We start from the raw sequence: 17,177 nt of genomic DNA on the forward strand, positions 1-17,177 counted from the left end.
AATTAGCATGGGCATGGTTCCGCATGCCTGTAATCTTAGCTGCTTGGGAGGCTGAGGCAGAAGGATCGCTTGAACCCAAGAGTTTGAGGTTGCTGTGAGCTAGGTTGACGCCACGGCACTCTAGCCTGGGCAACAGAGTGAGACTCTGTCTCCAAAAAAAAAAAAAAAAGACACAGCAAGTTGCTCAGTTATATAGGACTGAGAGGCTGTATGAAACCACTGTATGGTCTAGGAACCATTTTATAGGGGAAGGAAGGGAAAACTATCTTTTGGCTCTTTCTTTCTCCTCTTTCTCATTTGTTACTTTCCTTACACCAAATGAGACATTAACTCCCCTGCATTTCCAGGTTGTGTTATCTAGCCCCTCCAGGCAACCTGGGGAGATGGATCCCAATTCTCACAGCAAGTGCTTCAGCTTACTCTGGAAATGGTAGAGACAGCAAGATTCTCTGTGGGTCTGGTTAAGTCAGACCTCAGTGCCATAGTTGCTGCAGTTCCTGCTATAGCAGGTATAATGGAGAAGGTATAGACATCTGTTCCACATACTCAGAGAAAACTGAGACAGACTACTGCATTTTTTTCTTTTCTCCACTTAAACCTATGGATGAATATTACCTATTTTTAGAATGAGACGGGGTTCAGCATCAAATGCATTCTCATTTTTTAGTTTTATAGATATAAGCACTGAGATATCTTTTCCACATAAGTTAAGTAGGCAAATATAGAAGTTTCATTAAAGCAATGTCATTTAATTGTCTTGACTCTTTCCAAGTCATATGCCCCATATCATAAAATCTATCATCCAGAATTATTTTTAATGGTCTACCAGCCTTTACCAATAGTTTTGAAAACAAAGAATTAGAAACAACTTGCATAAGTGTTTACAAATGTAGTCATTACCTTTGTCAGGGTGGAAAACCTAGTAGGTGCTCACTGTGCAGGTGTAGAAAGATTTCTCACTCAGAGATTAAGATATAAAAAGTTAAAAGTTTATTTTCTCAGAAGGATAGAGGGATTGAGAGAGTGAAGGGTGGGGGGCAGAAGAGAGTAGGGAGTCGGTGTGGCATCCCAAAGAAAGAGAAGGGAGATGCCAGCTGCTAGGCCAAGTGGCCTGCTGCTTTTATGGGGACAAAGAGAAAAATAGTAATTGTTGTGAATTGCTGTATCTGCTCTTTCTCTTCTTCTTAACTGCAAGCAGATAATGGAATCTGCAGTGTGAAACTGCTGTATCCTTTTTCTTTGTTTTAGGGATAAAGCGACCTTGCCCTCAAGATATGATTTTGGGCTAGGTCTGAAGTCTGGAGATTGTCCCCCATGCTGTCATCCAGGAACTTCTCCATGCTATAGAAACAGATGCTAAAAAGGCAGTTTTATTCAGTAAGTCTAGCCACAGTAAAAAATAAAAATAAAAAAAAATTACATTTCCTATTTGTCTGCTGTGCTCTCTTGAAATGTAAAAACAGAGCTCCGCAGGGAACCTGTTGGCTAGGTGGAAAGGGAGGGAACAGAGAGCTGATTTATTTTACCCACAAGACCCACCGTCCTTTCAACCACTACCAGTATTTCTAAGTCTCTTTGTTTAGTGACCTCAAGAGTTTTACACTGGGGCAGCGCACCCTAGAAGCTGGCTGAGGGGCATGACTTTTGTAAAATGGGAGGATGCTTGTGAAAGGGATAGTATGTTCTCAAACACTCCCGTTTTAGAAAAAAAGTACACCTTTAAGTTGACAACCATTGCTCTGAAAACTCTAGGGCTGTGCCTTGCATCTAATAATCCCTATGACTAGAACTGAGAGCAAAAGCCCTAAAGCTGGAAGAATGAGACGGCTGGGTTACAGCAGTGACTCAGCAGTTCATCAACCTGCTAATTGGGGTCCATGGTCCAGATAGAGCAGGGACCAGGAACTTTCTGACATCTGGAGTCTGCAGACCCGAGGTCTTCTCCGTCCGGTCAACCTTTGTGTGGTCGCTGCTCTCTGGGCCTCAGTTTCCAGAACTAAACAACGATGCCAACTTAGGTGAACTTTGGGAATCTAGGCAGAATCGTATGGAGAGAAAGCCAGGATTAGGAATCGGGAGCTAGGACAGATGCAATAACCCGCAACGTGGCACCTCCGACCTTACTTCCTCCGGAAGGACGGGAGCAGCGCAGCCGAGGCGCGCGGTGCAATCTGGGCCAGCAAGAGGCGCGCCGGCCAGGGCCCGCCCCCAAGACATCCACGGGACCTGCGGCACTGGCCGCGTGGCGCCCGCGAGTTTTCCAAACTGGTGCTGTGGAGTGAATGTGCAAGGCGTCCACCACCTAGTGGACGGGAGGGGACGGCACCGCCTCCCAGCTCTGGCTTCCATGCCCTTCCGCTCCTTCCTGGGAGGCGGGGGACGGGGTCCGCCCTGCGCGTGATCCGTGATGCTCGGCCCCAGCCCCTCCCGCCGGGTGGAGCTTCCTCGTCGCCGCCAGACTTAAGCTGAGGCCCTTTGGATCGGGTGTGGAAGGTGCGGAAGTGATCCCAGTGCACGCTACCCTGTTCACACTCTGTGCTTTTGCCGAGGTGAGTTTCTCCTGCTGCTGGTCCGTCTTTCTCCCGGAGATAGCCTCGATCCTTTACTGCTGAGATGCCAGCCTCTGGGATTGAGCGAAGAGCGTGGGCACTGGAGGGGACCCGACGAGGTTTAGGATTTGAGCCCTCTTTCTTGTTCTCTCTATGATATTGCATAACTTCTCAGTTTCTTTGAACCTCAGTTTCCCCAGCGATAAAATGAGTTCCTACATCAGAGCTGTAGCGAGAATTAAGATAACGTTTTCAGGGCGCCCAGCACATATTAGGTGCACTGCAAGTTTTAATTGCCATCTTTTTGTTTGCTTGTCTGCACGATTTTTCCAGGCGCTCCCGCTTTCCTATGTAGGTGCAGGAATGCTTCTCGGAAGTGGCTGGAAGCGGGGCAGAATTCTCTTAAATGCTTGCCATGAGACTGGGAAATCTGGGCATATTATTCCGTTGCCCCAGAGCTCTGTTAAAGTGTGACCCGGATCTGAACCTTCAACAGATGTGACTACTATTAAGTCTTCCCTTAAGATTGTCCATAGTCAGCGCTGCAGGACCTCCCTGGAAGAATATTGTTGGTTCTTATCAGGCCTGTTACTTTTCCAAGGTGTGATTCCTCGTCTGCAATACAGAAGCAATGTTCTTTTTTGTCCGCTGGGATTTTCTTTTCTTTTTTGCCAAAGATAGTAAAGTGGTTTGGTATTCTCCAGGAGATTATTCTTTCCAGGTTTCCCAAGAAGTAAAGGAAAAGGTGACAGAGGTAGTGACTTCCCCAAATGTTCCTCCAGCTGACCAAACTCCAACTGTCAAGATCTCTCCCCCATTAGCCTCTCTCTGTGTGTAGTGTGTACATATGCATGTATGGGACAGGTACTCTAGTAGGAGTGAGAGGTTCAGACAGGTGACAGGCCCTGATCTCAAGGAGTAGCTAGGTTTGTGGGGGAAACATATATAAACAGAAAAATGCTGTGATGTGCACAAGCTATCAGAACATGGGAGGAGCCAGAAATTTAAAGTGCTAGCTGAAGGGCCTGGCGGATGTGGCTCATGCCTGTAATCCTAGCTCTCTGGGAGTATGAGGCGGGCGGATTGCTCAGGGTCAGGAGTTCGAAACCAGCCTGATCGAGACCCCGTCTCTACTAAAAATAGAAAGAAATTAATTGAGCAGCTAAAAATATATATACAAAAAATTAGCTGGCATGGTGGCACATGCCTGTAGTCCCAGCTGCTCGGGAGGCTGAGACAGGAGGATCGCTTGAGCCCAGGAGATTGAGGTTGCTGTGAACTAGGCTGATGCCAGGGCACTCACTCTAGCCTGGGCAACAAAGTATGACTCTGTCTCAAAAAAAAAAAAATTAAAAATATAAAAAATAAAATGCTAGCTGAAGGATGAGCAGCAGTTAGCCAGGCACAGGTGGGGAAGAAAAGTGTTCAGAGGCCTGGAGTCAAGTAAGTGATGCAACTGTGTTCAAAGTCTGAAACACAGAGTCTGAAATAAGGAGGTGGAGAAATGAGGAAGATAGGAGCCAGGTTTTAAAGGAGCCTGGACTTTGTACTGAGGGTAGGGGAGAACTACTGGAAGAGTTTCAGACTGGGAGTCACATGTTTGTATTTATTTGGTGAATAGATTGTGGGAAAAAGGGCCACACTGGAAGGAGAGATTTGTGGTTTAAGTAAGGGATGATAGTGGTCAGAGTTAGGGTAATGACAGTGGAGATAGATATGAATCTTTCTCTCTGGAGAAAGATTTAGGAAATATTTATTTATTTAAAGATAGGATCTTGCTGTGTCTCCCAGGCTGGAATGCAGTGGTGCAGTCAAAACTCACTGTAACCTTGAACTCCTGGGCTCAAGTGATCCTCCTGCCTCAGCCTCCCGAGTGACTAGGACTACAGGTACACATTACCATTCCCAGATAATTTTTTCTAATTTTTTTGTAGAGATAGGGGTCTCACTATATTGCCCAGGCTGGTGTCAAACTCCTGGGCCAAGTGATCTTCCTGCCTCAGCCTCCCAAAATGCTAGGATTACAGGTGTAAGCCACTGCACCTGGCCGGAAGTATATATTTTTAAATTCTTTCGACATACATCAATAAGTACATGAAGTATTATTGCAGTCTTAGGCTTACATTACATTTCTTTCTTTTTTTTTTTTTTTAATGAAGGGGTAGGGAGGAGGGGTGTTCAGTTGCCTTTTTTGTTGTTCTTGAGACAGAGTCTCACTCTGTCACTGTGGGTAGAGTGCAGTTATTGTAGCTCACTGCAACCTCCAACTCCTGGGCCCTAAGTGATCCTTCTGCTTCAGCCTGCCTAGTAGCCGCAATGCCTGGCTGATTTTTGTGTTTTTTTTCCCTTTCTGTTTGGTAGAGATGGAGTCTCACTCTTGCTCAATCTACTCTTAAACTCCTGCGCTCAAGCCATCTTCCTGCCTTAGCCTTCCAGAGTGCTAGGATTATAGGCCTGAGCCACCTTGTCTGGTCATACATTACATTTCAGAGCAAAGAGTATCTCTTTCAATATTTACTTACAAGTATTGAAAAGATTTTTAACCCAGTCAAATAGACCAAATGTGACCAACATTTACAAATTTAAGGTGATTTTCCAACTGACTTCTCTCTCTTTTTTTTTTTTTTTTTAAGAGACTGGGTATCACTCTGTCACACTGTGCTTGGCCCTAACTGGCTTGTTTAGAAGTATAGGAGAAGATGGCCAGGCAGTGGCTCACACCTGTAATCCCAGCACTTTGGGAGGCTGAGGCAGGAGGATACTCTCCTCTCCCACTACTTATCAAAACCGTAATCTAACACTCAGAAATGCCTCAAAGGAACTGCAAACACTTTCTTTAGATGGCTTTTTTTTAAAGGTCACCGCCATATGAACATTCCATCTGGTTTACTTTAACACTTGTCCAGGGCTTTGGATCTCTGGTGAAACAGAGTACAAAGTCAGCTCTCTAGCCACAGGTTCTACATCTGCAGATTCAACCAACTGAGGATCAAAAATATTTGGAAAGTGGAAGGTGCTGTGGCTCACAGCTATAATCCCAGCACTTTGGGAGACGGAGGTGGGAGGATCGCTTGAGGTCAGGAGTTCGTGACCAGCCTCAGCAAACATAAGGAGACCTTGTCTCTACAAAAAGTTTAAAAATTAGCCAGGTGTGCTGTGCACAGGTGTAGTCTCTGCTACTCTAGAGGCTGAGGCAAGAGGATCACTTGAGCGCAGGAGTTTGAGGTTACAGTGAGCTGTGATTGTGCCACTTTACTCTAGCCTGGATGACAGAGTGAGACCCTATCTCTAAAAAAGTTTGGGAAAAAACCCAATAAAAATAATACAAATAAAAAATATGTAGTATAACAAATATTTACATAGCATTTCATTGTATTAGGTATTATAAGTATTCTAGAGATGATTTAAAATCCATGGGAAGATGTACTTAAGTTATATGCAAATCCTGTTCCATTTTATATGAAGGACTTGAGCATCCTAAGATTTTAGTAACCAAAGGAGTCTTGGAACCAACTCCCCTCAGACACTGAGGGACATCTATACAGAAAGAAGACCCATGGGTCAGGCCCTGTACAAGGTGCTTTAGATATAGTATCTCTTTTGAAATAATGTAACTGAGATTCAAACCCAGGTCTGTGTAACCCCAGAGTTTGAACTGTTCTTCTGCACTCTGCAGCTGGATTTGATGGGTATAATTTTTTTTTTTTTTTTTTTTTTTTTGAGACAGAGTCTCACTTTGTTGCCCAGGCTAGAGTAAGTGCCATGGCGTCAGCCTAGCTCACAGCAACCTCAAACTTCTGGGCTCAAGCAATCCTACTGCCTCAGTTTCCCGAGTAGCTGGGACTACAGGCATGCACCACCATGCCCGGCTAATTTTTTCTATATGTATTAGTTGGCCAATTAATTTCTTTCTATCTATAGTAGAGACAGGATCTCGCTCTTGCTCAGGCTGGTTTTGAACTCCTGACCTTGAGCAATCCGCCGCCTCGGCCTCCCAGAGTGCTAGAATTACAGGCGTGAACCACTGCGCCCAGCCTGATGGGTACAGTTTTGACATGTGGAACCTCAGAAATCTATGGGACAGGGCTGGGTACGGTGGCTCACACCTGTAATCCTAGCACTCTGGGAGGCCGAGGTGGGAGGATTGCTTGAAGTCAGGAGTTTGAGACTACCCTGAGCAAGAGCAAGACCCCATCTCTACTAAAAATAGAAAAAATTAGCCAGGCATGGTGGTGTGCACCTATAGTCCCAGCTACTTGGGAGGATGAGGGAGGAGGATCGCTTGAACCCAGGAGTATGAGGTTGCTGTGAGCTAGGCTGACGCCACAGCAGTCTAGCTCAAGCAACAGAGTGACACTGTATCAAAATAAAATAAAAAAGAAACATTATGGAACATACTGGTAGAGAGGTCCAGAGGGAGTTGAATATACAGAACTGGGGTGGGAAGAATTAGGGTTTAAGGTGATAACTGAAGATATGAACTCGGGAAGGAAAAGGATTGAGGACAAAGCTCTGAGGGACACCAGCATTTGTGGGAGGGGGAAAGGCCCATGCAGCCAGGAAACACTCGTGTAAATACTGTTTCCTTTTTTTCTTATGCCTGCATCCAGGCAGCAACTTTAGAGCCCTCTTCTGAGAAGTAAAGAATGAATATCAGAGAGAAGGAATTTTGGTGCTGAGTTGGGAATAATAAAACCTGAATCCTGATCCTACCCTCTTCCCCTGTATCCTCTCCATGCCCCTCCCCCCCCCCCCAGCTTCTCTCTTTTAAACTTCAAGATAATTTGTTGGTTTCTGAATGTTGCCTGAGGTCTGGGTAGGCAGTTCCTGATAGGCCTGGAGTCTGGAATCTGTTAATGCAGGGCTAGGCTGGAAAGCTGTTGCTTCAGGCAGAAGATGAAGTCAAGAGCTGACTGAGGATGACTTTCTTCCAGAGAAAAACATCTGTGTGGTCCCTCTATTCTCCCCTTGGGAGCTCCTGTTCTTTGGAGATCTTCCTTAGGTCTTCTTGCCTCTTTGATCCTCATCCCCCAAGCCTCAGGCTTTTTGGTTTTCAGTTTCACCAGCAAAAGAAAGGGAGAAACAAGATTCAGGTTTCTTCCTTTTCCCCTTAAGCCAGGGTTTTGTTCAAGCTCTCACCCCAGGTGTAATTTCAGAACCCTCCCTTGTATGCTGGGAAATCTGGGAGTGACCAACAGGTCACTGGGCATCAAGCCCAGGAAACCTGTCATAGACTCTGGTGGCAGCAAGCCACAAGATTCTTCCTGTAAAGTCCAGACATGCTTGCTTGATCCTTGAGAAATTTGTGTCCCTGGAAAGATTGATTACAAAGAGTATTGCTATTAGCAATCTATCTGGTTTGCTGCTCAGATTGAACAGTTTTGTTTTTGTTTTTATTTTAGCAGAAGAGAGTGGTTTACAAAACCAGGTTATAATAGACTATAAAATTTATCATAGATCAGAAGTACTAAGAAAGACAGTTTTAGTGTATTGGCTATACTTACAACTTGTCTTAATACCTGCTTTATCTTATGTTCTTGTAGAAACTGGAAACTAAGGTTATATTTATAAAGATATTGTTGGCAGTGAAATCAATCCCAAGAAAGTGATATTTATGGTACTAATGAGATAAAGGAAAAGCTTATTTCTGTATCATTGGTTCTCCTTTCTCTTTCACTTGGGTAACTTTTGTTCATTCATTCTTTAAAGCTTGACTCAGGAAAGCATGGCCTCAAAGAAGCCATCCTTGCCAGGTTATTCTTTTTTTTTTTTTTTTTTTTTTGAGACAGAGTCTCACTTTGTTGCCCGGGCTAGAGTGAGTGCCGTGGCGTCAGCCTAGCTCACAGCAACCTCAAACTCCTGGGCTCGAGTGATCCTTCTGCCTCAGCCTCCCGGGTAGCTGGGACTACAGGCATGCGCCACCATGCCCGGCTAATTTTTTTTTTATATATATATCAGTTGGCCAATTAATTTCTTTCTATTTATAGTAGAGACGGGGTCTCGCTCAGGCTGGTTTTGAACTCCTGACCTTGAGCAATCCGCCCGCCTCGGCCTCCCAAGAGCTAGGATTACAGGCGTGAGCCACAGCGCCCGGCCCAGGTTATTCTTTTCTTGCAGTCCTTGTGTAGCCCTTGTTCAGATTTTGATCAAAGATTTTGTAGCTCTAGATGTTCTTATCACACTGTGCTGATATAATCTGTCCCCCTTACCAGATCATAAATTGAAGGAAGGCAGGATATATGTGTCTTTCTTTTAGCACAAGGGCTGGAACATATAGTTTGCTGACTAAATGAGTATTCTTGGGCCATTTGGAAACTTATAATTTTCATAGCTTTTAGTAGGGGGATGCTCTGATTACCCACTTTATTCAGTTGGAAATTTTCTTATGTCTATAATTCACTACTTTTCTTTTCTTTTCTTTTTTTCAAGGCAGAGTCTCACTCTGTTGCCCCAGCCAGAGTGCCGTGGCATCAACCTAGCTCACAGCAACCTCTAACTACTGGGTTCAAGCAATCCTTCTGCCTCAGCCACCCGAGTAGCTGGGACTACAGGCATGTGCCACCATGCCCGGCTTATTTTTTCTATGTATTTTTAGTTGGCCAATTAATTTCTTTCTATTGTTAGTAGAGATGGGGTCTCGCTCTTGCTTAGGCTGGTTTCGAACTCCTGACCTTGAGTGATCCACCCGCTTGAGCCTCCCAGAGTGCTAGGATTAGCACAGGTGTGAGCTACCACGCCCGGCCATTTCACTACTTTTCTGTTACACTGAAGCCATGTATCTAGCGTCCCCTTTCTGGAAAAGACTTTTTTCCCTTTGCCTCTTGGGGAAAGTCCAACACATTCTTAAAAGCCAATGTCAATATTTCTTGATCCTTGCGCTACAGAATTCACTTCCTTTTCTGTAGCACATCATACATGTGTTACATATGTACATTGTGAGGCATAGCACATATATATATTTTTTTTCTTTTTTTACTCCGAGTTATCAACTGAAAACACATATATTTTTATAGGTCTGTATTTACCTGCCTTTTTCCATCAACTCTTCCTGAGATCCTTGGTTCTGCCACTTACACTAATTCTTTCTTTTTTAAAATTTTTTTATTTTTTAGAGGCAGGGTCTCGCTCTGTCTCCCAGGCTAGAGTATTGTGGCACAATCATAGCTCACTGTGGCCTTGAACTTCTGAGCTCAAATGATCCTCTTGCCTCAGCCTTTCCCGTAGCTTGGACTACAGGTGTGTGCTACTGCACCTGGCTAATTTTTTTATTTTTTGTAAGACGAGGTCTATATATTGTCCAGGCTGGTCTCAAACTCCTGGCCTCAAGTGATCCTCCTGCCTTGGGCTTCCAAAGTGTTGGGATTACAGGTGTTAGCCGCTGCACCGGCCATTCTGCCACTTCTTAGCTATTGATTTAGGGCAAATAACTTCACCTCTTTGAGTCTATTTTCTCATCTCAATAATGTATACCTCCCTTGAGAAAGCCTACTCAGGTGAACCAGTACAGCTGATGAGATCTCTGTAAGAGGGACTTAGAGAATCTCTGTAGTTCTGATAATCTCCTGGAAACATTCATTTCATCCTCAGAGAAGAGCCCTTTCCTGGGCCTATTAAGTTATCTGGTCTCACTTTATCTCATTATGGCCTTGGCCTGTCTTACGTTGGCTTGAGACCTTATTTAGTCCAGGCTAGGTGCTTCTGTGGAACCACTCCGCCTTTGTTTTTATTTATTTATTTATTTTTGAGACAGAGTCTCACTCTGTTGCCTGGGCTAGATTGCCGTCTCGTCAGCCTAGCTCACAGCAACCTCAAACTCCTGGGCTCAAGCGATCCGTCTGCCTCAGCCTCCCAAGTAGCTGGGACTACAGGCATGCGCCACAATGGGCGGTTAATTTTTTCTATGTATTTTTAGCTGGCCAATTAATTTCTTTCTATTTTTAGTAGAGACAGGGTCTCACTCTCGCTCAGGCTGGTTTTGAACCTCCTGATCTTGAGCAATCCACCCACCTTGGCCTCTCAGAGTGCTAGGATTACAGGCATGAGCCACCACGCCTGGCCTGTTTTTAGATATTAAAAGTCTGTAACACAGGCTTTTAGCCTGGTAGAAGAACAGAAAGCCAGGCAGGTGGTCTGGTTAGTGTTTGTTCAGGAACTGTTGGCATTGGTTGGGTTTGGACACACTGTTTCCACTGCCTCTGCTCACAGGCATATACAGGCATGTTTTTGTTCTCCATGTCTGTCTCCTCTTCCCTACCTGCTTTCTGGCCCATGTTTTGCAGTGTTCTTGACTAGTGGATATCTGAGACGCAAGCAACAGCACTAACCCCCACATCATTCTCTTCTCATCTGTGTTTCAGGGGGCAATGGCGGCTTCCTGTGTCCTCCTGCACACTGGGCAGAAGATGCCCCTGATTGGTCTGGGTACCTGGAAGAGTGAGCCTGGCCAGGTGAGGGATGGGGAAAAAGAGGATACTTCTTGAGCCTCTGCTAGGGAAAAGGCAGGATTTAGGAGAAGGGCCCTACATTTTCCTTGGCAGCCCCACCCTATATTCTACTTCCAGTAGGGATGAGCATGGAGAGCGGTAAGAAAAGATAAGAAAAGAGACCAATAGTAAACCCTTGGCTTCCCTGGCTGACTCAGGAGGGGCTGAGGGTCCCAGCAGGGCCAAGAATAAAAGAATGACACCTTTTTCTAACTGGATCTACTCTGAGTGCGAGGCAGACGTGGTGCCCCTCTATGCCCAGCCCTGTGCTATGACACCCTAATATGGCAGTTATCACCCTGTGCTGTGATCATGTTTCCTCTTCCATGAAAGGCTCCTTGAGGGCTGGGCCTCTCCCTGGTGCTCAGTCCAGAATAAGGTGTATAGCAGGTATCAAGTTTTAAAGAATAACTAAGTCAACTGTATAGATGAAAATTCAGCAAACTTTTTTTTTATTTTTATTTTTTTTGAGACAGAATCTGGCTCTGTTGCCCAGGCTAGAGTGAGTGCCATGGTGTCAGCCTAGCTTACAGCAACCTCAAACTCCTGGGCTCAGGCAATCCTTCTGCCTCAGCCTCCCCAGTAGCTGGGACTACAGGCATGCACCCCACCATGCCTGGCTTTTATATATATATATATATATATATATATTTTTTTTTTTTTAGTTGTCCAGATAATTTCTTTCTATTTTTAGTAGAGACAGGGTCTCGCTCTTGCTCAGGCTGGTCTCAAACTCCTGACCTTGAGCAATCCTGCCTCAACCTCCCATAGTGTTAGGATTACAGGCATGAGCCACCACACCCGGCCAAGCAAACTTTTTTAAAGAACCAGATAGTTAATATTTTAGTTTTTCTTGGATAAGTTACAAAATGGAGGTGATTATATACTTATATAACCACTTAATAAGTAACCACTTAAAAATGTACATGGTTAATTATTAAATTCTTAGCTCAATGTCTGTTAAAAAAAAATAAAGTTGATAGTTTACTGACCCCTGGTGTAGACTCTCACAGGTAAGGGGATCCTGAGAATGGAGACCTACTTTCTTGGGGTGACTTAGCTATGAGATTCAGCTCCTACTTGGGGCGGGGCATTTCTGAAGGGCTTCTTCCTTGGAAATCTGAGTCAGAGTTAAGAGAATTTGGGGATTAAATTTGAAAGAAGCCCCAGTAGGGAGAACAGCCTCTTCTGTCTGGGATTTAGGCTGGTATTTGCGGTGTGGTTGGATGATCTCTGCATTTTTTTCTTTTGCTTTTCTTTCTATAGCTGTGAAGAACCCTGGAGCTGGGGTCCCAGTGTTCCATGCAGGCACTTGACACAGCCTGGGGACAAGCCCAGGAGCTAGGTCAAGGCAGGGGATGGAGGCCAGAGCCGGGACCCAGTGGGGCATGGAGTAGCAGGAGTCAGGTCAGGCATAAGGGGAATATATCTGAGTAATAAGAGCTGCACCAGATAGGGATTTTTTTTTTTTTTGAGTCAGAGTCTCGCTTTGTTGCTCAGGCTAGAGTGAGTACAGTGATATCAGCCTAGCTCACAGCAACCTCAAATTCCTGGGCTCAAGCAATCCTTCTGCCTCAGCCTCCTGAGTAGCTCGGACTGCAGGCATGCACCACCATGCCTGGCTAATTTTTTCTATATATATTAGTTGGCCAATTAATTTCTTTTTATTTATAGTAGAGACGGGGTCTCGCTTTTGCTCAGGCTGGTTTCGAACTCCTGACCTCGAGCAATCCCCCCGCCCAGATAGGAATCTTGAATGCTGCACCAGGTACACACAAGAGTTTTGGGTGCTTTGTGGCTAGGGCTCATGTCCTTGGTTCTGCTTCTGCTGTCATGTTTCTTGTCTGTTTTTTAGCAAACTAACTGACCCATCTTTCTACTTGATGCCTGTCTTCTCTTTCACTAGGGGACTCTGGGCTCAGCCTCCAGCTCACTTCTTTGCCTTCTTTAATCTTCCCCACCCCCCTCACCTCTTTTGCTGGCCTGAGCTCTCAGAGCTCACTCTGTCCATACCGCTCCCTGAGGGTCTCTCCCTGTGTAGCTTGGCCCAGGAATTCTTTTCCTGTATCATGTTTCTCTAACCAGCTCCTCAAGACTGGGAACCTGTCTCTATGATCTACACTTTTGTTTTCTGCCTACTTATCCATCTATCATCTGATTTAAAAAATATTTACTAAAGCCTTTTTTATACTAGATGCTGGGAACATATTGCTAGTTTTTTGCTGGACCTTGCTTAGATGGCTTGGGTAGTAGGACACCTTGGAGACTGAGGAGGTGGGGCCAGAACAAAGGGTTTGGGGCCTCTGAAGAGGCTTCTGGTCTCTTAGCCTAGAACCATCTTCCACCTTTTCACCACCATTGGATGGATGGCCCTGGGATATTCCTGCCCTCCTAGCAGTGACCTTGTGTGGGAGACAGTTTCTAGCCCAAACCAACAGAGCTAAAACCTCTGCTTCTCTCACCTGGCAGGTAAAAGCTGCTGTGAAGTATGCCCTCAGTGTAGGCTACCGCCACATTGACTGTGCTGCTATCTACGGCAATGAGCCCGAGATTGGGGAGGCCCTGAAGGAGGACGTGGGACCCGGCAAGGTGAGGACTGTAGCTGAAGAGGGGTATGGTGACAAAACTCAGAAGTTAAAACTGGGGCTCAGCCTGGCTGGAGGGAATCTGGCATCAGCTTCCATCCAGTTTCTCCACCAGAACTGAGGGTGGGTAAGACTGAGTGCCCATGGCTCTTCTCACTACGGGCCCTGCACTAGGCAGTGCCCCGGGAGGAGCTGTTTGTGACATCCAAGCTGTGGAACACCAAGCACCACCCTGAGGATGTGGAGCCCGCTTTCCGGAAGACACTGGCTGACCTCCAGCTGGAGTATCTGGACCTGTACCTGATGCACTGGCCTTATGCCTTTGAGTGAGCTTTGCCAGGGTCTTCATCTGGGAGTCAGGAGGTTGGGTGGGGTGGTATTAGTAACTTACTCTAAGTTACAGCAACAAAGCAAGATAGGAACACTATATAGCAAGCTGAGGAGCTTGCCATGGGATCTTAGCCTTTTCTGTTGTAGTAGCCAAGATTTTAGCTCTGGAAAAAGGAGGCAGCTTCACATGGTATGCCCAAGAGTGTGCTTGTGTGTCCCTGCTGGTCCCATTATTCATTCAGAAAATGTGCTGACCCTTTTGTTGAACTATGCCCTGGGATTATAGTAATGAATAAGTCCCAGCAGAGGGTGTGATAAGAGCCCACCATCAGCACCGTGCCTTGTGCTGGAAGAAGAGATAACTTCCCAAGGAGGAAGGAATTAAGGAAGACTTCCCAGAGGAGAGGAGATAGGAGATAGCATCTAGGAACAAGAGAAGGGGGAATAGGTATTCCACATAGACTTAACAATGTTACAATCTGGAAGGATGAAAAAGTGTGGCTGTTCCTAATTCTTGGCCCTCTGCCCTCTCTGGGCTTGGAGTTTCAGACAGAGTATCTGGATGATCAGGTATGGGAGAAGCCTGGCATTTGTGCCCACAGTGGGGGGCTCTCTCTCACTCAGGCGAGGAGACAACCCCTTCCCCAAGAATGCTGATGGGACCATCCGCTATGACTCAACTCACTACAAGGAGACCTGGAAGGCTCTGGAGGCACTGGTGGCTAAGGGGCTGATACGGGCACTGGGCCTGTCCAACTTCAACAGTCGGCAGATTGATGATATACTCAGTGTAGCCTCTGTGCGCCCAGCTGTCTTGCAGGTGAGTCCAGCACACAGATCAGTGGCTTGGGGGTTGTATGCACACAAGTATAAGTGAGCAGGTGATGGGCCTACTCAATGGAGATGGCTAACAAGTTGTCAGAAGTATTGGTGCATAAAGGTGGGCATTGAATCTCTGGGAGAGAATGGAAAATGGTGAGAAAAGCAGGCTGAGTGGAAGTCAGGGGTCAGCAATGGGGAGTTGGCCCAGACATGCATGACTAGGTGGATCTGGGCAAACTAGGTATGACCATGCATGTTCCTTGGCTCAGGTGGAATGCCATCCATACTTGGCTCAGAATGAGCTAATTGCCCACTGCCAAGCACGTGGCCTTGAGGTGACTGCTTACAGCCCTTTGGGCTCCCCTGATCGTGCTTGGCGTGATCCTGATGAGCCTGTCCTGCTTGAGGAACCAGTGGTCCTGGCACTGGCTGAAAAGTATGGCCGATCTCCAGGTCAGATCTTGCTCAGGTACGGGGCAGTCTTAGGGAAAAGGCTCCTGGGTTGGGAGGCGGGGGTAAGGCATTCCTTATTTTAGTGTGTGGGTGAGGCTGAGGATCTTGCCATGTGATATAAGGGGAGGCCACCTGGCATGTTTCCCATTGGCAGGGGGCTCAGATGCTCCAGCAACTTAAGGAAGGCTGCATAGTGGACAAAATAATGCTTATGAATACTGACTCCTTTTTCTCATCCACCCTAACTTAGGTGGCAGGTCCAGCGGAAAGTGATTTGCATCCCCAAGAGTATCACTCCCTCTCGTATCCTTCAGAACATCCAGGTACTTGGTAATGGGTTCTGTCTGTCTTCTTTAGCTCCTTGGGATACTTTCTGGCCCCAACTCTGCCTAGCTAAAAAGGCAGTGTTGTGGGACCCCAGCTTCTACTCACAAAGCTAACTTTTCTGAACCCCACTTTCTGTCCCCAGGTATTTGACTTTACCTTTAGCCCAGAAGAGATGAAGCAGCTGGATGCCCTGAACAAAAATTGGCGATACATTGTGCCCATGCTTACGGTGAGGATGTCTCTCCAGTCAGGGAGTGTAATGTGGGATTTGGGGTGGGATTCTGGTTTGGGTCTGGCCTCAGGCTTGCTGATTGTGGGAGGGAGATGTTGGTGGGATTGCTATCCTGGATATACTGCTTTCTTTTCACTTTCTTGAGCTCAGGAAAGTAGTATGGCTCAGATAAGGTATATAACCTGTAAGCCCCAGTCCTACTTCTTGATATCTTGTAATCTAGAGCAAGTTATTTAACTTCTCCAAGCCTCAGCTTCTTATCTGTAAAATGAATCCAGCTCCTGACATGTAGTAGTTTTTCAGTAAATGATGCAAGGGGAGCCCAGAAGGCATTGTTGACCTTGTTAGAGGGGTTGGGTTAGGGGTGAAGTCTGCTGCACATGGGGAAATAAATAGTTCCTGGCCACTTGATCCTGGCTGGCTGAGACTACAAACTCTTAGGGCAGGAGCAGCTTTGTGTCAGGCCATGGGTTTGGTGTAGGAATGCTATTGATACTGTGGCATTCTCTTGAGTCGGGGGATCCCAGCCACTACCACTTGACATAGCGCTGTACACAGATGTGTTTATTTAGGAAGATGCCCTGAGTGTTTGGAATGGCAGCTCCTGCTAATGGAGTCATGTATTTGTCTCTCTTTCCAGGTGGATGGGAAGAGGGTCCCAAGGGATGCAGGGCACCCTCTGTACCCTTTTAATGACCCATACTGAGACTACAGCTTCCTAGTTTCCCTTCCAGCTCTCCAGCTATGAGGTCCTGCCACCCCAGAAAGGGGGAGTTAATAAAGTCATTGGAACATCAACATTGCTTGCTTGTTTTATTTGTCTGCTCAGGATGGAAGAAGCTGTTTCCTGTAGGAATGACAGACCTAGGGGCTGCTGAGTGTGACCTGCCCTTGAAACACAAACTTCTTATTTTTCTTGGTAGCTGAATTTCACTTCTGTATTCCTGCATTAGGCACGTTGGGGAGTTGCGCCGTTTAGTGGCAGATCTCAGCACTGCATGCTTCCCTAGAGTTTTACCAAGAGTGCCCCAAATCAGTCCCCTCAGGAGTGAGGTCAGGGCAGTAGTTCTGTGGTTTCAAGGTAGTGCTAGGCCTGGGTCTTGAGTTCCCATATCCCTGTCTGGGTCAGTGCCTGGGTTTATGCATATGAAGACCTGAAAAAGTTATATTTAGAAATTTGGGGGTCCCACTTTGCAAAATCAGGTGAAGCTTGCAAAAGAGGGTAGAGATGGGACCTTTTTCTCTCAGACACTATAGTCAGTGTGTATAGGCTACCTGAAAGAGGTACAGTCCTGCCCAAACCTTGTCACTCTACCCCTAAGGCCTTATTTACTTTTTATCTGGCCATCAGAAGCCCGCTGAGTGGCCAGAGTCTTAGGAAGGTTCTAGGCATATC

General features: G+C 46.1%; 1 protein-coding gene across 2 annotated transcripts; it reads left to right on the forward strand.

Annotated features, from left to right (window-relative positions):
- Positions 1 to 2,195: 2,195 nt before the first annotated feature.
- Positions 2,196 to 16,579, forward strand: AKR1A1 (aldo-keto reductase family 1 member A1). 2 transcript variants are annotated; one of them, XM_012776018.3, is made up of 9 exons: positions 2,196 to 2,549; positions 10,907 to 10,996; positions 13,502 to 13,621; positions 13,792 to 13,943; positions 14,572 to 14,767; positions 15,039 to 15,238; positions 15,473 to 15,545; positions 15,692 to 15,778; positions 16,422 to 16,579. In XM_012776018.3, exons 2-9 carry the CDS (start codon positions 10,913 to 10,915, stop codon positions 16,485 to 16,487), a joined length of 978 nt encoding a protein of 325 aa, XP_012631472.2. In that variant the 5' UTR covers positions 2,196 to 2,549; positions 10,907 to 10,912; the 3' UTR covers positions 16,488 to 16,579. The 2 variants fall into 2 exon arrangements, with proteins under 2 accessions (XP_012631472.2, XP_012631471.2); XM_012776017.3 differs by lacking the exon at positions 2,196 to 2,549 and adding an exon at positions 12,299 to 12,439.
- The last annotated feature ends 598 nt before the right edge of the window (positions 16,580 to 17,177 follow it).

This window comes from Microcebus murinus, chromosome 2, assembly GCF_040939455.1.
Source record: "Microcebus murinus isolate Inina chromosome 2, M.murinus_Inina_mat1.0, whole genome shotgun sequence".
In the NCBI taxonomy this organism is placed as follows: domain Eukaryota; kingdom Metazoa; phylum Chordata; class Mammalia; order Primates; family Cheirogaleidae; genus Microcebus; species Microcebus murinus.